The 22,198-nt window shown below is 43.1% G+C and overlaps 1 protein-coding gene across 4 annotated transcripts in view; it reads left to right on the top strand.

The window, feature by feature from the left end:
• The window catches only part of LOC139787343 (uncharacterized), a 238,716-nt gene that overhangs the window by 188,679 nt on the left and 27,839 nt on the right, over positions 1-22,198 (top strand). For all 4 annotated transcript variants that reach the window (XM_071726452.1, XM_071726448.1, XM_071726445.1 and 1 more), the window contains 4 exons: positions 13,619-13,686; positions 14,163-14,423; positions 16,146-16,376; positions 20,487-20,727. In XM_071726452.1, the coding sequence (XP_071582553.1) occupies positions 13,619-13,686; positions 14,163-14,423; positions 16,146-16,376; positions 20,487-20,727 (801 nt within the window). The remainder of the gene's footprint in view (positions 1-13,618; positions 13,687-14,162; positions 14,424-16,145; positions 16,377-20,486; positions 20,728-22,198) is intronic.

Genomic DNA, 22,198 nt, shown 5'->3' on the forward strand with positions numbered 1-22,198 from the left:
GATAATCATGAAAATCGCTAAAAATCACCGGAAAAACTGAAAACCGTATTGCTTTTTATTTTCATTTTTTCATAATACATAAAATTCGTGATTCATTACGGTTCTTCTCAAATTTCTTATGCGCCGCCTTCGTGCAAAACTAGAAAACAATATATACATGTATTGTTCCGGCATTACAAATGTTGCACGTGCTTGATACTCACGTTGTCCTATTATTCTGCGAAAAGATATTGTTTTCACTTACACACAAAAGGCCCTTAATTGGCGCATGTGTGGCTCATTAGGCAAATTAAATGGACCCCTCGTTTACTCGCGGTCTTAATTTTTAATTTAACCGTAGAAAGTTTCTGCAAATTTGCTTCACGCATTGGCAAAGCGATCCTAACCGAACCGATTTCTCTTTCGCAGCCGAAGGGCGATCTGTCTTCGAAACGGATTCGTTATTGATTAAGCGTGGAAGTGAAAAATCGCCTCCTTGTCGACGATAATAATCCCGCATCTAACAGAGAAACTGTCGAACGCAAAAAAAAGGGGGTTCACCAGGGAGACTTGGAGGCAAAGACACGGTTAATGAAATAATTGAGCGGAAAAGGTTATTCGTCGCGGGCGGGCGGGCAACTGTTCGATGCAACGAAATGCATAACAAATGCCCCTTGCACGCGCACGCACGTGGACGCTCCGGGCGACAACGCGGGACGGCGGGGAGGGAAACGCGTGTGTATTACCTGAAACAGATCGCCCGAAGCAAAGTCGGGTTGCAAAAAGGAGGAGAGGACAGAGAAAAAGAATCCGGGCGAGAAGGACGGAATCGGCGCACGACCGAGAGAGGAAAACAGACCGACTAAATCAACAGCCCGCGGCAAGCGCGGGGAAAATATCTTCTGCTCGTTCGCTCGTTCGCTCAAACACCACTCGCTCTTCTCGCGCTGTCATTTGCGCCAAATTTTTTTTCTTTCCTTCTTTCTCCTTTTTTGTACCGCGTGCACGTATTGGCATGAAAGGTACGTAGCGCGACATCCCGCGAATTCGATATTGACCGGTACGCGATAACTACTCCGGAAGAGGATGGGATCCTTCTCTTTCGCTCGCTTCAAAGAATTTCGATAATCAATACAAGCCGCCCTATCATCTCCGTGTTGATTTCACGTATCTACCATCATCGGTTCATCTCATGCGTATGAAATCTCGAGACTCCGAAAAGTAAGTAATTGTAAAAATTAAAGAGAAAAATGCCAATTACGGACTGGATCTTGGTAGCTTAATAATAATTTTGTGAATATTATATACTTTTTTCCCCAACTGTCCAGTCTGGATTGTAAATGGCATTTTTCTCTCTAATTGATTGTATATCGTAAACGATCGAGTTTTGCTTATTATTATTGTAAATTAAAGAATCCGATGTTTGATCCATTGATGTCTTCGTTACATTTTTATCGTCTCAATGGATCCGCGAGCATTTGCGATCTGAAAATGGACGATACCTGATGCGTATTACGTCGGAGTTGTTTTCGCAGCGATGCAATATCGCGCGAAACAAAGCAAAACAAAGGAGAGGCATCCCTGACGGGAAGTAAAAGCCATGAAGCTAATTCTACAAAACGGCCAACAATTTCGCAGCCGTGGCCCGTCCACTGGATGGCTCTTACATCCGTTAACGTCAGTCCGCCGGCGAATTTTTTTTTTGCTGGGGGAAAACACGGTGGGGACGGCGCGGGAGGACCTCGCGCGATTTTCCATCTACGGCTTATCAGACGCTACAAGGTTTCCCTTTTCGTCCGCCGGCGGAATTTCTTCAGCCGGCGGGAAACGTCAAACGTAAATTCAGAAGCTTCGAAATTAATTCCGCGCCGCGCGATTGTGCGGCGTTCACGCGTCTTGAATATTTAGCATCGGGAAGATATTCCCAGAGCCGTTATCAAAGCTTTCGCATCCCTCAACGTCAGTCCCGCAACGTCTCGTATTGGGCAAACGAGACAGGAAAGGGAATATCCGATTTTCCGGCCGCGGTTTATCCCGCGCGCTACGAGCGTTTCCTTTTCGTTGCTTAACGTTTTTCCTGCATAATGCAACACTCTCGCGCGAAGAATTTACGCGTCAACGCGAGACGGCGTCGCGGCGCGCGGCGCGGCGATTATGCCGGATGACAGAAGGCACAGCATCGTTCTCCAAATCAATCGCGGGAGGGACGGATTTATCGGAGCGTCAATCCGCGCCGTCGAAAACGATAAACGCGTGATCGGCGCGATAATTATCGGCGACGATGGAGGCGCTTGCGCGAAACGTTTTTCGCCGTTGAAAGGCGTTTTGTAGAACGCCGCTTCGTATCTCTCAGTGTCCATTTTGCCCGAGCTTCTCGCAAGAAAAGGCAGAAATAGGAGGAAAACGTGAGCGCGCGGAGCTTCGGACATTTCAATGCAAAAGCATCTCGCCGCGAGCATCCTGGCTGCTTATTTTCCCGCTGCTTTCGAACCTTCTCCATTAGTCTCGAACGTTTCTTCTCTCTCCCCTCGCCACCTCCGGTTTCGTCGTGTCCTCCCTTTTTCTCGCAGCAAATAACCGAGGAACCGTATCGGGGAAGGAGAAAAGCGCGGAAACCTTACGTTCTCTCTATACGTTCCTGAATGGATCTTCCGGGAACTTCCGGTTCGACGTTTTCGTTTGCTTGTTGCGCACGGTAAATGAATTACGACAGGTCCAACGCAGCGTATGAACTCGAATGGCAATCGAAAAACTATTATTATAATATTCTATCATTCCCGTATTAGTATTTTATTAATTGATTGATATTATTTTTATGTTTTTTTAAGTTTATTTTCCATTTAAGCTGCATTTATAAGAACACGCGTAAAATACTCGCGGCAAAGTCGATGAACTTATCGAATCGTAAAAGTCATTCGAGATTTATATTGGAAGACATCGATTCCTTTATTCAGGCGAACTCATTTCATATATCTTAATACCTGCGGTGGTGTTTACGTCGATGCCGTTCCGACAACATCGTGAACAACATCGGGGAAGCTTCTTACGGGAAATAAACTGCGAGACATCGCGATCACACGATGCGAGTTTCATTAGTGTGAGAGAGATGCTTGGAAGAGACTTAGGACGATATATCTCATGATTAAGAGAAAGAGCGTAAAATCGTTCAACAATTAGCAGCGATTTATCGCGCTGTCAATTATATTCAATTTTCAAGAATAACAGAGTTTCATATTTATTGGGAGAAAGTAACTCTCTCTCTCTCTCTCTTCTAAAAAGATCTGATAACCATTCTTCGCAGTGTGTTCCTCAGTCCTTCAAAGAGCTCCTTTCCTCCACGATATTTTGAAGGGTCGCATTGCAACCTGTACGATGATAATCTTGAGTTTCTGCCCGTATCTCCGCGTCTCGCATTCGAAGACATCATCCCCCCCGAGAAAGCGGTATTCTATCCCTCTCGTAGGCTAACCGTCTCTCGCGACGTTTACACCGGCCTGGTTCATAGAACGCATCTTGAATCTTGCGGTAATACAGTACGAGAGTAAAGCTCCTTAGGGATGTCTCTCAGGATGCCGGGAAGCACTTGTGTTCGGTACGTGCATCTTCTCTCTGCTAGTCGAATCCAAGTAAATAATGCATCAATAGATTGCATGTAACGTGTACATGTAACTGTCCATGCTATAGCTTCCTAGACAAATTTTTCTAACGTTTTTCGATTTTCCGCTGCAATAAATAGTCGGTTTGACGATTAAAAAGTATTCTTTGAGAGAGAAAAGCGTGTGCTGAATTACACATTTCTGGTAGAACGCGAAAAACCGTATTACGGAGAAAGACCGGTTAAAAAACTTGTGTGCTTTATTAAAGCAGGCTTTATTACATGTTTATTATATAGCAGGGTTTTATTAAAAAGGGTTGACATGTGCGGACAATAAAAAAAAGACTCCCTGTGAAAACGCGCGCCCAGATTAATACCGGAATTTCTCTCGCAGCTATTTGCACACTACAGCAATATGACGTTCAATGTTAAACATTGATGTTTGAGATCCAATAGAAAATTTTGAACGGTAGTTAAATATCTGCCAGACATGGGGAAAAACACAGGGACGACGAATTGGCAAATCGATTCTCCGCACAAAAAAAAAGCGTTTCCATTCGCTAATGTTCGACATCGTTACTCCGCCGCGCGCTTCTTCCGAGCAGAACTTTTTCGCAATTTGTGCGCGTGTAGGCATAAGGTCCGTAATGAGTTGCGCCAGGGTGGAGAAAAAGGAAGAGTGAGAAAGAGAGAGGATATAATAAAACTCGCGGCGAAATTAGTCCTCGAACGGGGCGGTGCGCGGCGGGTCGGCCGGGAGGCGGAAGCTTTTTAATTGTGATCCCATCGGGAGCGCGCGGCCTCTACCTCGTTAATAGATTCTTTTTTTTCTGCGAACTTTATAACGCCCGCGATGGTAACTCGCCGAAGAAGAACCCGCATTTTTTCGGATTTATACGGATACATGAATATACGATACGTGAGGTTGTTTACGTAATGTTCGCACCGTGGACGATCGATTTTACCGTGAAAACGCGCGAACCCTGATAATGTAGTTGTTTATCGTTGCAGACTTCTTTATTCGCGTTGTTCCTCGCCCTGACTTTTCTCTCTTACGTTACATACATTTGTCATGTTGTATCACTTACTTTTACAGTAGTGTAAGTATATGTACTGTCTCGAAAATTTTGCCGAATGCACCGCGGTAATTTACATTCCGCGTCTCGCGTTTCAAAATTGTACTGGCATTACCGACTCATTTTTGTTTTCACAAAGGGTGCTTCAGGAAAACAAATTTCTCTTTCCGCCATCCCTCTATCGCGCTTCCCCATTTCTCTACCCCTTTCGCGGTCGCGTAGAAACGTCGAATCGTCCGTATTGCGTATTTGCGTGCTCGCCAAAACAAAACTATGTGAATTATTTCGATTTCCATGTGCGCCGTGCCTTTGTAACGCGATAGGTTTTCGACGTTACATCGATGCCTGCGGCCGGTCGTAACATCCTCGGATTTCCATCCTTCCTCTTTCCCCCGTTCCTCTTTTGCGCGCATGCCACGCTCGCTTTGTTCTCGTTCTACAAGTAGTCTGAAGAAGTACGATCAAATATGCAGGAGATCAGTCATTCGCTTGAATTATGAGCTACTGTGCGATTACAACAACCGGTAGGAATACTTTCGACTGAAGAGAAATAAATAATTTGAGAGAGATATTAATGCTTTCAGTGTTACGTGCTTGGCTAAAATATTTTTTATAATTCACTTGTTAAAATGAAAAAAGAAAATGAGAATTATCTTTTAAAAATATGTTATCTACCGTCATTTGCTGAGTTTCTCTCAATGAATTTATTTTTTAATTATCCCTCAATCCCAAGCGGGCATTCTCCATTTGCTAGAAATAAATATTTAAACGTTTAAAGAGAAATGAGAGATGTATACATTTTTTAATATTTAACCGAATGTTCAACTTCTGCTGCAGATTTTACGCAAATTGAAATATAAATAGTCTAACATTGTTTTATTGTATACATTCCGAGAATTATTAAAAATTAATTTGTACGTGAGATTTCGTTGAGTGAAACGGCAGTGCAGAAATAGCAAACTATTTATTCATCATGATCGTTAGTCTCAACGTGTTATCGACATAATTATTTATTGGCGTTTTATTGACGTTTATGGGTTAATGCTTTTATATATACGTATCTTTGACAAAATTATTTATATCTTAAGTGCACTTAAGTAATATAATGATATAACTCTCTATCATGGCCTATATCTTTTTCTCTGCACGAGCAAGCGCGGCAAGAGAACGGTTCGGATCACGATGTCGCTGCGATAAAGGCAATAGTTTCTCGCGTGAACCACCGCGCATTCACTGTAACTTTTCGCCCGCCAAATATCGATAGATATTTCATCGATCGATCAATGATACTCGAAATAGTAGCCAGCGAGCGCGCGTCGCGCGGGAAGGTACATAACAGTCTGCCGGGTTGCGCATTCGGTTTGGTGGCCATCGCATCGACTCGCGCGTGAATTATTTCGGTTTCGCATACGACGCGGCTTTGTAACGTAATAGGTTTTCGACGTTACAACCGCGTCCGCGGCTGAGATATCGGGTTTCCAAATTGTGCCCGCACGGCAACCGTGATACTAAACCTACCTCTCTTCTCCTCTTCCTCCCCGCTACCCCTTCTCTATCTCGTCTATCTCGGTTTCTCTCTCCTCTCTCTCTCTCTCTCTCTCTCTCTCTCTCTCTTTCTCTGGTTGTGCTTTTTTTCTGGCTGTTCTATTTTATCCTGCGGACTGCGTGAAGCAGAGTCGAGAGCCGCGTACACATACCCGACATACCGGATACCGCCACGAACGCACGTAACGACATTCGATTCGAGCCTGGCACTCATGATTCAGTGATATCTTGCCGAACGAGGTCGCCGGGCATTCGGTCAACCCAGACGGCCGACCCAGACTACGTGTCGCCGTGTATTTTCGGATGCACCGAACGCCATGCACGCCGACATGCGTCCCGCTTCTCCTGTTGACTCGGCGTCGAGAGAAATTAGAACTGCCATGGCTCGAGTGACTTTTTAACTCTGCCTTTACCACATTTTACGCGAATCCATTTAGTCGATCCAATCCCATCAGCGGTAATCGCAGTATCTATATTTTCTACCGCTATATATTTCTTTTTTTGTGTCCAGGACCCGAAAACGAATAGAGAATAAATTAAAGCAGTGTAGGAGAATCAATAAATACTGATAATATCGATTTTTTTAAATTAATATTTCTTATAATTTTTTTCACATTAAAAAGAATTGAGAAAAATATATTACAGAGAGGATGTATCAAAATTAGAGTCCTTTTACTCACGAAATTTATGGAAATAATTCTACGCTGACTGTATAAATTTGCATTGACACTTGACGTATACACGAGTGGAAACACGTGTACCTATTAATGCCCTTTTGCTGTCACTCTTTTCTAAAAATATTCGTTCCTCAATTATATTACATGAGGATGAGAATGTCGGCCAGTGAAACCAGCCAGAACCGGTCGTTCTTTATGTTCGGCGGCCGGGGCTTTTATTTGCCCGATGAGAGGGAAGCGAGCCTATATACGCAGGGAAATTTATGTTTTGGCGAAAAACGCGAAGAACATTATACACGAAACGCGCCCGTTTTGTCCGGTCGCGTTTAACAAATGGCGGTCGCGCTCGCGTAGAAATGTATTGCTCGCGTAATCGTTTATACCTGCTTTAAAAAGTTATAGTTCCTTCCTGCGTCAAAAAATTCTGTCTCGCAGAAACGCGGAAACGACGAGGTACACAATTGCATAATTTACGGCGGAAACAAGAAAGCGGAGGAACTCCTTTTTTAATCTCGTCCGGACATGAATAAATTCACGTTTTAGCAAACACGCCAGATAATATACAGGGCTGAAAGCGCGAATTTGTTTTGTCACTAAGCTCTCGCGAGCTTAACGTGTACGTGATTTCGAATTCAGGTGTGTTTACACACAGAACCGCACGTGTCTCTACTACCCCTTTCCTAAACAAATCCCGCATAATGATTAAAATATTACTGGATCAACCTTGTCTTTCTTTCATCAAATGGTGGTTTTAGAAATTTCTCAAAAGAGCCCGCACACGACGGAATGACTTATGATTTCCATTGCATTCGTAGCGCACTTAATTTTAACTGAATTTACGGTATAAATATCTAAATATTTTTGTGATACCTACTTGCAAAGTAATATTTTACTATGTTAGACTGTTACGCTCATTTTTTAATTGGTATCATAGTTTTAAAATTTTATCAGTTGGATTACAACGTTTTAAATAGCGGTAAAATTCTGGAATCTACGTACGCGTTTGCATTACATCGCATGAACTTTCGTAATCGGTTACGGTAGACAAACCAGAATAAATCGGCTTTTTTCACAGAGAATAAGCGCATCAATTTCGAAAAGTGTTTCTCCGTCATACATCGGGAGTATCTTACATTGTATGCCTTTGATCTACGTGATCCACATTCCCTGTCTGAGAACTCCTCGTAGACGCCGAAACTTTCTTGTCGTAATGTCGTAAGCTCCCGTGAAAAAGTTTCCGCTTTTCTCGGCAGGAAACGGCGCGACGAGAAGTCACCGTGCAAGTCGTAGATTCGCGATTTTGTTACTTCATTATTTCTTCGCGCAAGTTCACGCTCCAATCGCAATGAGGGAAGTCCGAGCTTAATGCCGCCTCGTAGAATTTTATCGATCGTCATTACAATAAACGCTGGCTTGCTTCGCGATCCTGTTATCAATTTAACATTTATATTAAAAGATTTACACAGTCTACAGGAATATATTACAAAATACATTATTTGTACTCTAGGTAAAAATTATATATTTTATAACGCAACGAAGAACGGAATAAAAATGCTAATTACTGCGTTTTTATTATTAATACTTTTTATATTTAAAAATATTCTTATTATTACGATACGCTTGTTTATATTAATATTAACGAATATAATGTTAACGAAAGATCCACGCGGGGATATCCCGTGCTTCTCGGAAGTTTTCTTCGATAGCGCATGCATTTATTCCTGCAACATCGCGCCGTCTCGCGTTATCAGCGCAGATAACCCGTCGCGATGCGTGACGCTGCGGGCTACGTTCTCGCTTAAAATTTAATTCGAGCTCAAAGCCTTGGCTTTATGTCAGTTCGGCGGCCGTGATTGGTTGGCACCTAAGTTTAAGCTCACGGGCTTTAGTTCTCCCCCCGAACGGTGAGCGTGTGTTTATGCGTGTGTGTATGCGTGTATATAGGCATTTAAGGGGTATGTGACACCGTGGGTAGCGTAAACCGGGTCACCCCGTCGATATTCGTAATCCGCCTTCCACAATAAATTTGCGTACCTCCGTGATTGTTCAAAACAATGTTGTTTTCATGTGTGAACGTGTGCTCGTTGGATCTGGACAGAAATACGAGCACTCGCATAAGATTTGTTTAAACGCGGCATTGCGTTACATTTAGCGCAGATAAATGCTTACCGACATTAAATGCGAGCGTCAGTTTGTATTTATTAATAAATGAAAAACCCTACTTACTGAAGAGAAATATCAATCTAAAGAAATAGGTTTTCCCGGGTTTTCCAAAAAAGTTAAGCGGCTTTGCAAACGTAAATTAACGTAACACTTTTCGAAAATTGAATTTATAAAAGGGACACGTGCAGTTTAATCATAATATAAGTAAATGTGATTTAATTATGTTTACGATAAGCAGATTTAATTGCGTTCATCGAACCATAGTCATCGCAGGAGGCGCGCATCGGCGCAAGAACGGGAGGTAATATAACCACTAGATAAAATGTATTGCGTGAAAATTACATGTGTGTATGTGTGTGTTTGTTTGTATGTGTGTATGTGGTACCCAGTTAACGCCGGGTATAACCCATTTAAAAGATCTCATTGCAGATACCGCGAGGTGATAATGTATGGACAGATTGCTTTTGTTTCGCGGGCGGTTCATTTTCGCCGCTTTGTGTAACAACCTTACCGCGAAGAATCTCCTCGGTATTTACGCACTTGCGCTGGTCTACAACGTTTCCACTTCGTACCGCTGTGTTATCTTTGTGTTACTAATTTTGCCCTGTTTTGCGGGGTGTTGAATATTGAACACACGCGACGCAATGTACTTTATTCAGTAAAATTAACGCGAACCAATTTAATCTCACGAGTCGCCGCCATATATTTACGTATCTAGTATATAATTGCTAGAACAAGAGATATATAAATTGCGTGGAGAAAAAATTATATTCGAGTTAAAGATTGATTTTTTACATATTTACGTAATTTATAAAATCGATACACGGAACGAACGCTAATTGACACGAATTTAATCGCATTCGATTCTGCGATGTTGAAGCACCTAATTTTCGAAATCGCGCAATAGTTTTAAATTGTTTGCAGATTCTCTTCGCGGTCTCGTTTACGATCCATTTCTGGTCTGATTTCCAACCTCTGCGGACAATTTGCGGATAATGATCGTAACGGCGTGGCCAAAAAGTTCACCGCACCCTCTCTCGACGAGGACGCCGGGGACCGAACGATAATTTATGAAAACGTTGCTTTCGGCGACGCGGTCGTACGCGTTCGTTCGCGTCGCAATGCTCTCTCGTGGGCGTCGTTAGCGGAGTGCCATGCCACGTATTTACGCACTAGAGAAATCAATAAACCATGCTCCGGGAAACGGGTTTTGGCGAGCGAGACCGTGTCAGACGCTCCTCGAAAGAGAGAGAGACAGAGTGAGAGAGAGCGGGAGGGTAAAACTGAGGGTAGCGCGCGCCCTTCGCACGCTATCCAGCTATTAGACAATGCAAATAGTATCATTGCCCCGTGATCGGCAATTTGGATCTTGATACTTCGACGAGACTCAGCCCTCGCTATGTTTTTACCCGTCGCTGTATCTTGGCTAATCATGATGCATTAGGATACTCCGTTTCTTCTTTATCTCTTCTTTGTCTTTGTTCGGAATCGCATTCGGAATCGTTTCAAACGTTCTTCCGAAATATCCTTTCCTTCTTCTTTTATTCGAAAAAAATTTACATGCTAATTTGTAAGTTTGAACGACAGTGGAGGATCATTTCCGCAACGTCACCCCCGCACGTTTCCGTTATTCACAAAATGACGAGATAAAAACTAGTTATTATCACTCTCTGTAATATCAGCGGTTCGCGATAATCCGATACGAGCGAAACTGAATGGAATATGTGGATTACGCTGTACCGGATGTTTACGCAAGATGTCAACATGTGAAAACAGAAGATTACGAATTTGCATTCTGAAATGTTCGACGCCAACGGTGCAGGGTAGCGATCGGATTAAAACACAAACGCGGAACGCGATTCGACGTATGGATTACGAACGGAGACGCGGGGACGTTTATGCAAAAGAAACAAAAGTTTCGTGCGCGAGAGCGGAAATCGACGTTGCAAATTAACATATTGAGATATAGTCGTCGTATGCAAGATAACGACGGAATCAGGCGGGTTTATTAATCCTTCACCGAAATTCCCTTATCCGCGGATCTCGTGGCACACGCGAGATCGATATCGTATTTGAAATTGTTGCTTACTCCCCGGAGATAATTTTGTGTTAATAATTCACGTCATTAATAACTCACGCGTAATGGGAAGATCATGGCAGGTTTATATTAATATAGATATATTATCCGACGAGAGACGGTGAAGGAATGAACGGGAAGAACGAGAAACGATCTCTCATCTCGTCTCGTCTCTCGTCTCTCGTCTCGCGTTATTAGTGCGAAGTTCATCGAGCGATGAAGCATCAGAATTGTCGAGGGTCGAGGAAGGGTGACTTTAACGGCGACTCTCTCGTTAAAATGCGAATACTCGACTTAACATAAACCATTTGGCTTAACGATTAAGTAAATACGTTCGGCGGGGAATGAACGAGGTGACTGGATCAAGCGGCGAAATCAAGACGGTTTATGACGAACACACAAGTGTTCGCCGTCATTAACTTTATCGTGATTTATACGTAACGTATTACAAGAGGAATCCGTGACATATCAGAATCTTTATAATAATTAATGTTGAATATTTGCGTGATTCGTAAATGTCTAATTGCTATTACTTTAGGGAAGAAAGGTTCGAATTAGAATGGTTTTTAACACTGAGAATCGCAAATATTTAAAAATCGAACAAATTTTCATTACTATGCCAACGATGACGATAAGATCACTGATGCGAAAGTGACTTATCAAAGAGAGAGAAAACTTAGGCGCGGATGGAGCAGCGCCTTCGAACATGTTTGAATGTTTGGAGAGAAAGCAACGAATCACGTACGTCGTCTTCGGGTAAGACGACGAAGCGAAATTTATAATTATGGAAGTTTATAATTTATAATAATGAAAAACGAAGATTGTGTGATCGTAGTGCGAGAGAAGTCCGCGAGAAAAGTCATTAGAGAAATACTCACGCGAAGTGATGACAATTTCGGCGGGGCGATTTCTATTGACAAAGCGCTCCGTTTCTCCAGACAAAGGCGTCCGCATTTAACTGCGAACAGCTGCGTTACCAGGCTATCCGTTGCGGTCTCTCTCCCGCATTGTGGAATACGATCGCTCGGGACGATGCCCGCGGTCCGAATCGTTTTCGGAGACGCGAGCTTGCGTCGAAACGTGCAAACAAACTTCGTAACTTTCGGATCATGGCCGGCGCGAGTTCGTGCGGACCGTTTATGCGTTTCCGCGACGATGGAGAGATTGCGTCGACGATTTAAAACCCATTAAGAGTTGCCCGCAACTCCCGCTTTAACTTAAGTCCGAAATCGAATTTTTCCCTATCGATCGATCGCTGTCGTTGCTGAACCAGTTCCCACGAGCTGAGAGAAATCGGGACACGCGTGTGAGGGACAAGGCTGCATGAGCGAAAAGACAAACGCAGTGCAATAATGACGTCGCTAGAATAAGTGAGAGAGAAAGAGAGAGGGAGGAAGAAAAGGAGAGAGAGAGAGAGAGGGGAGTCCAACGAGTATAGTATCGCATAGCTACTTAAAACTTTCGGAGCTTGTCTTGTGTCCTTACTAGTTGGCACCTTGCTTACTTAGCCCGAGTCCGCAACTTACCTTCTCTCGCAGCTTCTCCACTGTTTCCCGTTCTACCCCTTTTCCCGGTTCACCCCTTTCCAACCCTCCGGTACCCTCCCCCTCTCTCTCTCTCTCTCTCTCTCTCTCTCTTTCTCCCCTTTGGTGGCTTAAGTCGAAGTTTACCTTTGTTCCCGGCTGTCAGTCCGATATAGTTTCCGGCTACTATCGCCACTCCGCCACCAGTGCATCTGTTACTATGCGCACCGGGACAGCTCCGGGCTTGTAACGATATTAATCCGCTTTAGCGGTGCATTTTGAAAAGGATGATAATCGGCGAAATCGCCGCGTCCATTGCGAGTGCGATAGCAAAATTCGCGAGCGCCGCCGCCACCGCCGCGCGCGACAGAAATTACTTCGATATTTGGTTTGTAAATTTACGCGGTATTCAAATAGGACGGCCCGCGATGGTTTATACCTTTTTCCAGAGCGGAAATCAACGTAAATACAGTCACCGCGGTGAGGAACGACAGCGGGCGTAAGCACAACGCGGCATACTGCGTTTGAAACAAATCGTTCGAAGTAATTACACGTTGAATAAAATGTGCTCTCTCACAATTTTATGAAATGGACTCTTTTTTATATATGTGGAATATCGGACAATTATAAAGTATAAATCTATCTTAATACTTGACAAATGATTCGCTGATTTTTCACAATTTTTCTCTTTGCTTAAATTACGTATATAGTTTTGCGTATGAATCATCCGTACGTATGAAAATTATTTAAAAATATATGCTTTTTAAATTTTTTGGATGCTGTCATTTAAAAGCGAAGCTTCTTTCAAAGCGCGCTTTCATGTGGGCGGATTTGTTTCATAAAAAGCAGATTGCGGAGCTATATAACGATATAGCGTAGATTTTATTTCTATAGATTTCAATTCGTAATATAAATGGGTGAAATTTGTAAAAACTATATAGATAAAATAACACTCAAAACTATTTTTTCCGTTTCTGTTTCAGGAAGTACAGATGTTACCGGTGTATTGTAATGCACGCGCAACATGCCAACGTTCTGCAATACAAAGAAAGTAAGACATGGAAATTGCTAATTACTAAGATTTTAAATGACATTCTGTTCCGTTCTTTAAAAAGGATGTTTAGCTTTTTAATTCAGAGCATCGTAAAAACTTATGAATCACTGAATCTCGTTAAAATCTTTTGTCTTCTTTGTGCCTGATAAAATATATTATCTTACATTATGTCGTTATTTTAATATTTCTCTTCTTTCTTGTCTAGTTTCTTTTTCATTTCTTCTTTTCGCAAAAGAAACTTAATTATCAGAATATCAGAACAAAAATCGCTATTCCTTTTTATCTATGTCTCAGTTTCTTTCTTGTTTTATCTGTTATCTCGGTGTAATAGCTTTCCTCCTCGTAGATCGCAATTTCTTTGGAATTTTATTTTGAATAAACGAAATGAACCCAATGTACCTATGTTTCGTCATCCTCGTCGCGACATTTACAAGGAACGATGATGCAACGTTACGTTTCGCTGTTGTTATTAGCTTATTGCACAAGCGATTCACCGGAACCAAGTCTGCTGACCCAATGCGGCACGTTGACCAGCGACGCCACTCTGGTCTCTCTGTTTCGCTCCAATGCAGCGCCGCTGCCCTGTCCCATTAAGGGTCCCTTGGAGTTCACGTACAGCCAGGGCGAGGGCGAGTGCAATTCGCCGCGGTCACGGGCGGAAGCGTGCACGCAGGACTCGCGTCTGCTCCTGCGCTACCAAGCGTGCGCCAACGTTCACTCGTCCGAAAGCGTGGGTCAGTATTCTCCCCGTGTCATTATATCGTGCTGGCATGTGACGACCTCATTTTACACACAGATAAATCGAATGTCAATTACGGTGCGGCCTATTTAATCTTTAGATGTCTTTTTTTCGTTCATTTTATCATATTAAGGGAGGATGCTCATATTCGTGACTTAAGTATTTGGATAGCCTGAAGAATAATTGTGATGCAAGTAATCGTTGCGATTTGTGGGTCGTGGGGTTTAAAACGGAAAGTCATAATTGGGCAGCGAGAGCGCGCCGGGAAATCTGGCCGGGAGATTTGGAGATAACGCGCGTATCCTGTTTTATATTCTTTCCAGCGCAATGCAAACGATTATACTTTGATTACGGCGTTACCGGCCCGTTTTCTACGGGATTCTTTGATACCGTACAACAAATGGGCGCCGTACAATAGATACCGCGTATAAAATAATATTGTTATACCAACATGCATTGTGCAGTATCCATTTACACGGCAATTGTGTTATACCTGTTTACAAACGCTCATAATTTGTCAAGTGAATACCCTAAACAATTATGAATTATGCAACGTGCGCGGGTCCAATCACTGCCTAGTGACATTTTGTTATTGTATAACATAATTAATTCGTCACAATCTACAGTTATAAAGCGCTCGCCGAGAGTGCCTCGATACATTGACGCAAATTTTTAAGTACGCCGCGAATGTAAAGTTACAATTCGTAGCTTTATTGCCATCGAGTTTTCTCTCATTTATGTTTTTTTCCCCCGCGAAATTTTAATATTTAAATTTATTTTGAATTTTTCGTCGACTTTCCATAGCAAAAAAGTGAATTTATTAAAAGAAACACAATAAAATGTGTACAAATGGCAACTCCCGATTATTGCGAGCGGAGAAATATCGGAGGACTGATTCTGGTTATCGGAAACGAGATTTACCGTGTGATTGAATTATACGCGAAATAAGTGTTCCGACTCGTCGACTCGTCATGTCGTTACGGCGCGCGCGGCATTTCGGCACGTAAAAAGGAATTATGACGTCGGCGGTGTTCCCGCGGTGACGTTAACATCCGCTTTGACATTAATTAACACGACGCGCAAGGCCTGTAACGGTCAATAAAGCTCGCGGCTTCGGAATGAATGATTAATGGCCTTGTCAATTACCATTTGTTGCTGGGCTTGTCCAAACGATTTTGCGCAATTATCATCGGCCCGTGCCCGATCGTCTATCTCGATACGCTGCACGCGGATAAATGAATACACGGGCGCTGCGCGCGCTGCATCGCGCGCAACACACGTCCCGCGGATCCGCGTACGCGAATACGTATGGTATAATGCGTTTTCATGAACATTCATATATCGTTTACCCACGTTTATAACTTCTGCAGATAGCTTTATCCGGGGACACAGCGGCGATAAACTTCTATTTACGACTCTGTTACTAATAGGGTCGCGCGTAGGCTGGAGAATCACGACCGAATTTTCGTTTCGCTTTGATATACCTTCGCGAAAACCTCCCCGTCAGCTGGCTAACTCTAACGCGCGCTGCAGTTTATGTTTTCTGTAAAGCCCCGTAAACGTTTGCGCCGCAACGGCCGTGTATGTACACATCAACGGATCACTCGTGTATCCCGGGTATAAAGTTGGGGAGGGGAAAAAAGAGCGAAAAAAAAAATAACAACGGTTATTATTGGATACATGCCAATTTGCAGTTGTAACGGTTTTGTTTTTCTAGACGTAGAATTGGAGTGTCTGGCTCATTGGAGGGAGGGCAGCACAAATTACATGGTCGCGCGTTTGCACAGCGATCGTAACGATCGTAAAACAAGCGACGAGGAGAGCTATAGATGCTTTATTTACACAAATCCATCGAACAACACGTGGAACCTCGCGCAGAGCTCGGATGCCGCCTGCAATGGATTGATCAGCGTCAGCGAGGCCGCCAGAACGTTCAAGATGACACAGAGTGAGTCCTCTCCATCTTTTTATTATCTTAATATCTTCCAAAAATATTTTTTCCGCGGTCTATTAAGCGTACAAACTATTCTAATATATTTTAATGCTGAATTCGTAAAGATCAAGCTTAAAAAAAAAACAATTAGAAAAGGATTGTTCGACTTCCTGGAATAGCGCTGTCTTTTAATATCTTCCAAGAATATATTTTTCGCTATCTGTTAAGCGTACAAACTATTTTAATATATTTTAACGCTAAATGCGTAAAGATTAATCTGGAAAAAAAAATTAGAAAAAGATTGTCCGATTTCCTAGAATAGCGCCGATCGCGATTACTCGCGGCGCGACGAGTTGGCCGCGTTTCGGCGTTCGTCGCGCGAGACGCATAAGATCGAATATAACGATCGAAATTCCACGAGGGGCTGTTAATCGATATATATAGCGATGAGTGGCAATGGTGGCGGATCGGCGCGTATATACCTCGGAGCCGCCGTACGTGCGGAGGTCCCGAGAACGAGAGCACAGAGCACGTAAACTATGAGAGTGCCTGCGGACACCAGATCGGATTCTTGTCCGGCATACTAGCGTTGGCCTCGTCCGGCGGTCAACGCCAGGTACTTCGGGTATTCCACGGTATCGCATAGCTACACGTAGCCCTGCCGGTTTGGGACGCTCTTGTCGCAGGATTCACGGTTAACCATATTGAGGGCGACGAACGGGCGCGGGCGGCTCGGTCGAACGGACGCAATGTACGCCGGGGACGATCCGGTATGACTGAGTATATTCATTGTGAAGAAGGATGAGCTCCGCGGTGAGCCGTCGTTATCGAATAAACCTGTCAAATGGGTCTCCAGTTTATCCGCTTTTGATTTTCGCTCGGCACGCTCGAATTTTTCCATTCCAACCGCGACGAATCTCGGATGTTATTTTATTATTATCATCTCGTTGTGTATTAATATCGCTGCTAACGTTTATTATACGCGGTCCGTCACGCAATCGACAGACATGTTATCGAGGAGTGACAAAGCTGCCGCTTAATATTTCGAAATCGCTGCCGCGGCTGCTAGAGGAAATTCAACTCGAGCGTTAAGCAGCTTAAAAATTTTTCAACGGCGCCCTTACCACGGGCGTCGCGGATGTTTCGTTAACCCCCTACCGGGTACCGCGTTTCCATTTAAACTTTCCAGGAAGCAGATTAGCCCCGGGATCTCGAGCTACGCCGGGCTTCCCGCGCCCCGAAGTGCCCGCCCCGCGTTAGATGAAGAGAACGTTATTCGCCAACGCGCGATAAATTCTATCTGACCGATATGTAAATTCACGTCCCTTTCTTATTCTTTCTTGTACTATTTCACCGTACACGCTTATAATCGGTTCGTAAGAATTGTATGCAAATGCGACGATGCTGACGATAACTTCGAGCGAGATATATTTAAAGGAATAATTAATCGAAATATATCCTAATCTTTCCACTAGGAAGAGATCGCGATAGTTTTAAAACGCGGTTTACACGTTGTTTCGAAAACTGCCGTGCATTAGGATTTTCGCGAAAAATATTGTGATAAAGCGAGAAGAGTAGAAAGCCAGAACAAGTATGTACAGTAACGGAAGAAATACAGTTACGCGAAAAACGCAGAATATCATCGCGCGGTGGAAATGCACATATACGTATTTATGAAATATCGGAATAGTAGTAGTATATATCGTACAACAGATATTAGATTTTGAAACATTTTTGCATATTCCCGCATACTCTTTGCATTCCGTATTGTTAAGTTTCGCATCGTTTCTTTTCTCGAGCAAATCTGATTGGGAGTCGTTTTTAAGAAAGTTTTTATCTTCATATCCCATATTTCAGAAGCTAGTTTCTTTGTACAACGAGACGATTAAAAAATTGGCTTCAGTATGAACAATCATATTTAATGCGGAGGACTCCCGCAACGTTTTCCGCGGGAGATACTATTTTCATTTTAGATTGCCGTTTTCAAATAACCGCCGCACTGTGGAATTGCAATCTTTTCGCGGTAATGCAATGGCATTACATGCGGTCTGACTGCAAAGGAAGATAAGAGGATGAGCGTAATTTACTTTAAACAAAGCATACGTTTCTTCTTCCATTTCGCCGCGGGCGTGACTCATTTTAATACGCATTTTGTTATACACGGCATGCTCTTACGTCGCAAGACTGCGATAAAACATTAAAAAGAAAATTCGTGTTTCTTCTTCGCACTTAAATTCCAAGCCATTAGCGTACTTGCGATAATTCGTGTTTGGCGAAACACTTTGTCGATGACGCCTCGTGACGTAATACCGAGTGCATCAAACTAGTTTTATTCTCTAGCGTCTTGCGCGAAGATTAATTTGCGCGAAACAAAAATCCGAAACTAATTAATTATAACTTAAAATTCTTTGTTATAAATTATGTAACGTGCATGCAAGTTGTCATAAATTTGAAAATTTCCCCGGTAAGATAGGAATTTTAATTAGATAGAAACCAGTGCGCAATTCTTTCCACGTATCACGTAGAAAATACGCATAAGAAGATAATTATATATCGCGGGTACATAGATCGCATAATGAAACAATTATGCGGATGGGTGGCCGTTTCTTTATCGCCATCGTTATGCCTCTCCCTTATCATCCGCGGCGACGTACGCGATAAGCAGCGCAATTTCGGCGACCTATAGCGTTACGGCGCACGCATACACCCGATTGAATTATCGATTAGCTTTTAGTTGCACGCAGGCTGGCTGTCGCAGTATGCAGCACGCACGCAGCATACTTTGTTGCTCGTGCATTTTTAACGGTCCATTAATTCCACGGCGCATGGTGATTGATGGCCGTGAGCAATCGACCATTGACAGGATAACTGTTCGCCGGCGACAGAGCTGTCGCGCGTTTATAGCAAATTATTTGCGTCAACGTATAGCGGCCGCCGTTGCCAGCACGTGGTAACTTCATCTTATGACGTACGACGTTTTTAATAGTTTTTCATATTCTTCAAATGTATATTATTACAAAATTACAATCGATCTAATTTTTACGATTTTTTTTTAAATATTTCCACGAACGATACGACTTTAATATTTTATCAGTAATTGCGAGAACAATTCCGAATCATTATAGCGACAATGACAATGCAATGCGCACGTGAATTACGCGTTGTAATGCAACGCGCGTGTGTAAGTGTGTTAATGAAGCTAATGAGTTGGTTAATATACATCACGTTCGCGTATGACGTATGTCGCTCGCGTATAATTACGCTAGTTACGAATATAACGCCGTTAAAAGTGCGCTGTAATTAGCGCAGAATTATTCCGAATGGAGGACCGGTCGAATACCGGCCGATTTCTATTTTCTCTCCCCCTCCTCCCCCTTTTTCGACGGAATTCCTTCACGAAGCGTGCAAGAACCTGATAATGCGCCGGAAACAGCCGGCATGCCGTTGGAAACGAAGTTTACGACGCGACGTAGGAAGAAGAGAGGTCAAAGTTTACTTATGCCGGATTATCTGCTCGAGGACCCCGTGAACTTAAAGAGTCGGGAACGAGCTTACAGTATATATATTATGCATTTCGAGTTTGAAATAACTGCGTTAGAAGCGGAGTTACAGCGCTCCCTAAGAATAAAGCCGCAGCTATTTCTTGACACGTAATTACATTTGAATTTAACAGTCGTCCGAATTTGCAATGTGGAGATGGAAATTACAGAAATTAAACTGTTGACGTTGCGGCGATAATCAACTTTACAATCTTGAGTCTCGCTTTAAAAAAAAAAAAACACTAAAATATTTTCGATAATTGCGAATACCAATGAGACAAAACTTTCGTGGAAACGCCGTTTAAATACGCGTACAATTTTTCCCGTTTGTTAAACCATAATTGTTCCGCGCTTTCACGTTTTAATCTAAATTTAACGTAGTTAGACGAGGACGATAAATATACAAAGAAGCAAGTCCGTGAGAGAAGGAGCGTCAAATATTTGGGAACTCGCAAATAATTCCGATTCAATCCTCTTATTGGGAAGAATATCATGAATACACATTTGCGAAATTTGCGTCGCGGAAGAGAACCACGGCGACAAATAGGGGATTCTCTCTCTCCACGGCCATCTTTTCACGTTACAGAAAAGCCACCGCAGCATTGCGCGTTTCCGTCCTGGGTGGTGGCCGGTAAATCGTGGGTGGCTTTGGATCGAATGGCTTCTCGGCTCCTGGCGTCGTCTTACAACCTCACGATCCTCGACCGAAACGAGACCCGCCTTGTTTGCCATTCAGTTGTCAACTGTGATGATCCTCGCTATCACCGTTCCATGCCGATCGATAGGGAGAACCAGAGACAGTTCGTCGCGAAGGCAACGCGGGATTGGTAAGTCTATTCATGGCATTCGTGTAGAGAAGAAGTTTAAGGCGAGCCACACGAGACAATGCGAGTAATTCTCGAAATAGCGGAAACTGAAAAGAAAAATTGCGGTAGGTGCCTCGAACAGGTTCCTTCTTGCGCTCCGCGATTTGTAAGGGACATTATTAAAATGTCTACATTTCGCGCGAAACGGAAAGAAAGCGTTCGCTTTCACAGTCGGTGAAGGATAATTTTGCAGTTCACGAGAACAGGAATAATTATTATCAGAGAAGCGCGTAACATGATAATCGCAAGCTTTCGCTTACGGCGTTCGCGTAAATATACGAACGTGGTGAATTATTCCACTTTCGTCTGCGCGGCATCACTTTCCCGGGTATATCTATGTGTATGTGTATGTGTGTGTATGTGTGTGTATGCCGGAATGTCAATATAGGTCCACCTCCCCATCAGGTACTCTCATTAAAGCATTCGTGCGGGCGAGTTCGCGCGACGTAACGTATCGCTTTTAATCGCTCGTATACATGTACGAGAGGCCCGGTTCCAGTTATTCACGCCCCACTGCCGCCGAGAGTACGATTCATCGTTAAAAGCTGAGATAAAAGTGCTTATTGGAACGTGTTTGTCGAACATATCCGCGGGAACACGCTAAAGTGTTTACTACTCGCCGGAGCACACTGGGAAGAATCGGCCCAGAAAACGCGAAGGCCGATCCGATGTTTTTCTTCGCCCCGTTCCGCAAAACTGAAGCGTGTCCAAACATTCGTTGTTTGTCGAGCGAAGATAAATTTCTTACTCCGCTACGAAGTGAGGAGGGGATAATTGCGGAAACTACAAAAAGTTCCCTTGATTACAAAATTATTATTCTTTTAAATTGACTACACAATTATGCGAGTTTAAATAACGGCGAGTTTCTTTATCTATCTGCAGATATTCATCGCCTTCGTTATTGCTTAACATATATGCCTCGAATAATAAATACTCGAATATCTGATTAGTAAAAATAATGCAAAGTGACGGCGCGTTCGATGAAACGTGATTACATTCAACAGACATGCTATCCTCTTCATTTATCCCGAAGAAACTCGGTCAAGCGTAACTTCTCAGCGATTAATATCCTCACTTAGGAAGGTTCCGAGAATAATGTCGCGGTACGGGCGCGACAGCTGCTCGAAGAATTCCTTTACTCAGATATCACGATATTAAGATGACGCGGAGCGGAAGGGAAGTCGGAGAAGAAAGAATTACTTACTTTCCTCGCATTAAACGCCGTCTGATCGAGCGTAAGGTCGTACTACTTGGGTGGCTCATAAATAGTGTCATTTCGATTCGCATTTTAATACTCTTGTATAAATTCACGTCATAAATAATTGCGCGAAATCAAAGCGATGGTTACGTGCCACATCATTATATTGTATTATAACGAGAATCAAGTCTTAAGTTATACAACGCTGCAATTGAAGATATTACACAAAATAAA

The sequence above is a fragment of the Temnothorax nylanderi genome, unplaced genomic scaffold (assembly GCF_030848795.1).
Source record: "Temnothorax nylanderi isolate EJ_2023f unplaced genomic scaffold, tnyl_v1.0 TNYL_tig0009_pilon, whole genome shotgun sequence".
NCBI lineage: Eukaryota > Metazoa > Arthropoda > Insecta > Hymenoptera > Formicidae > Temnothorax > Temnothorax nylanderi.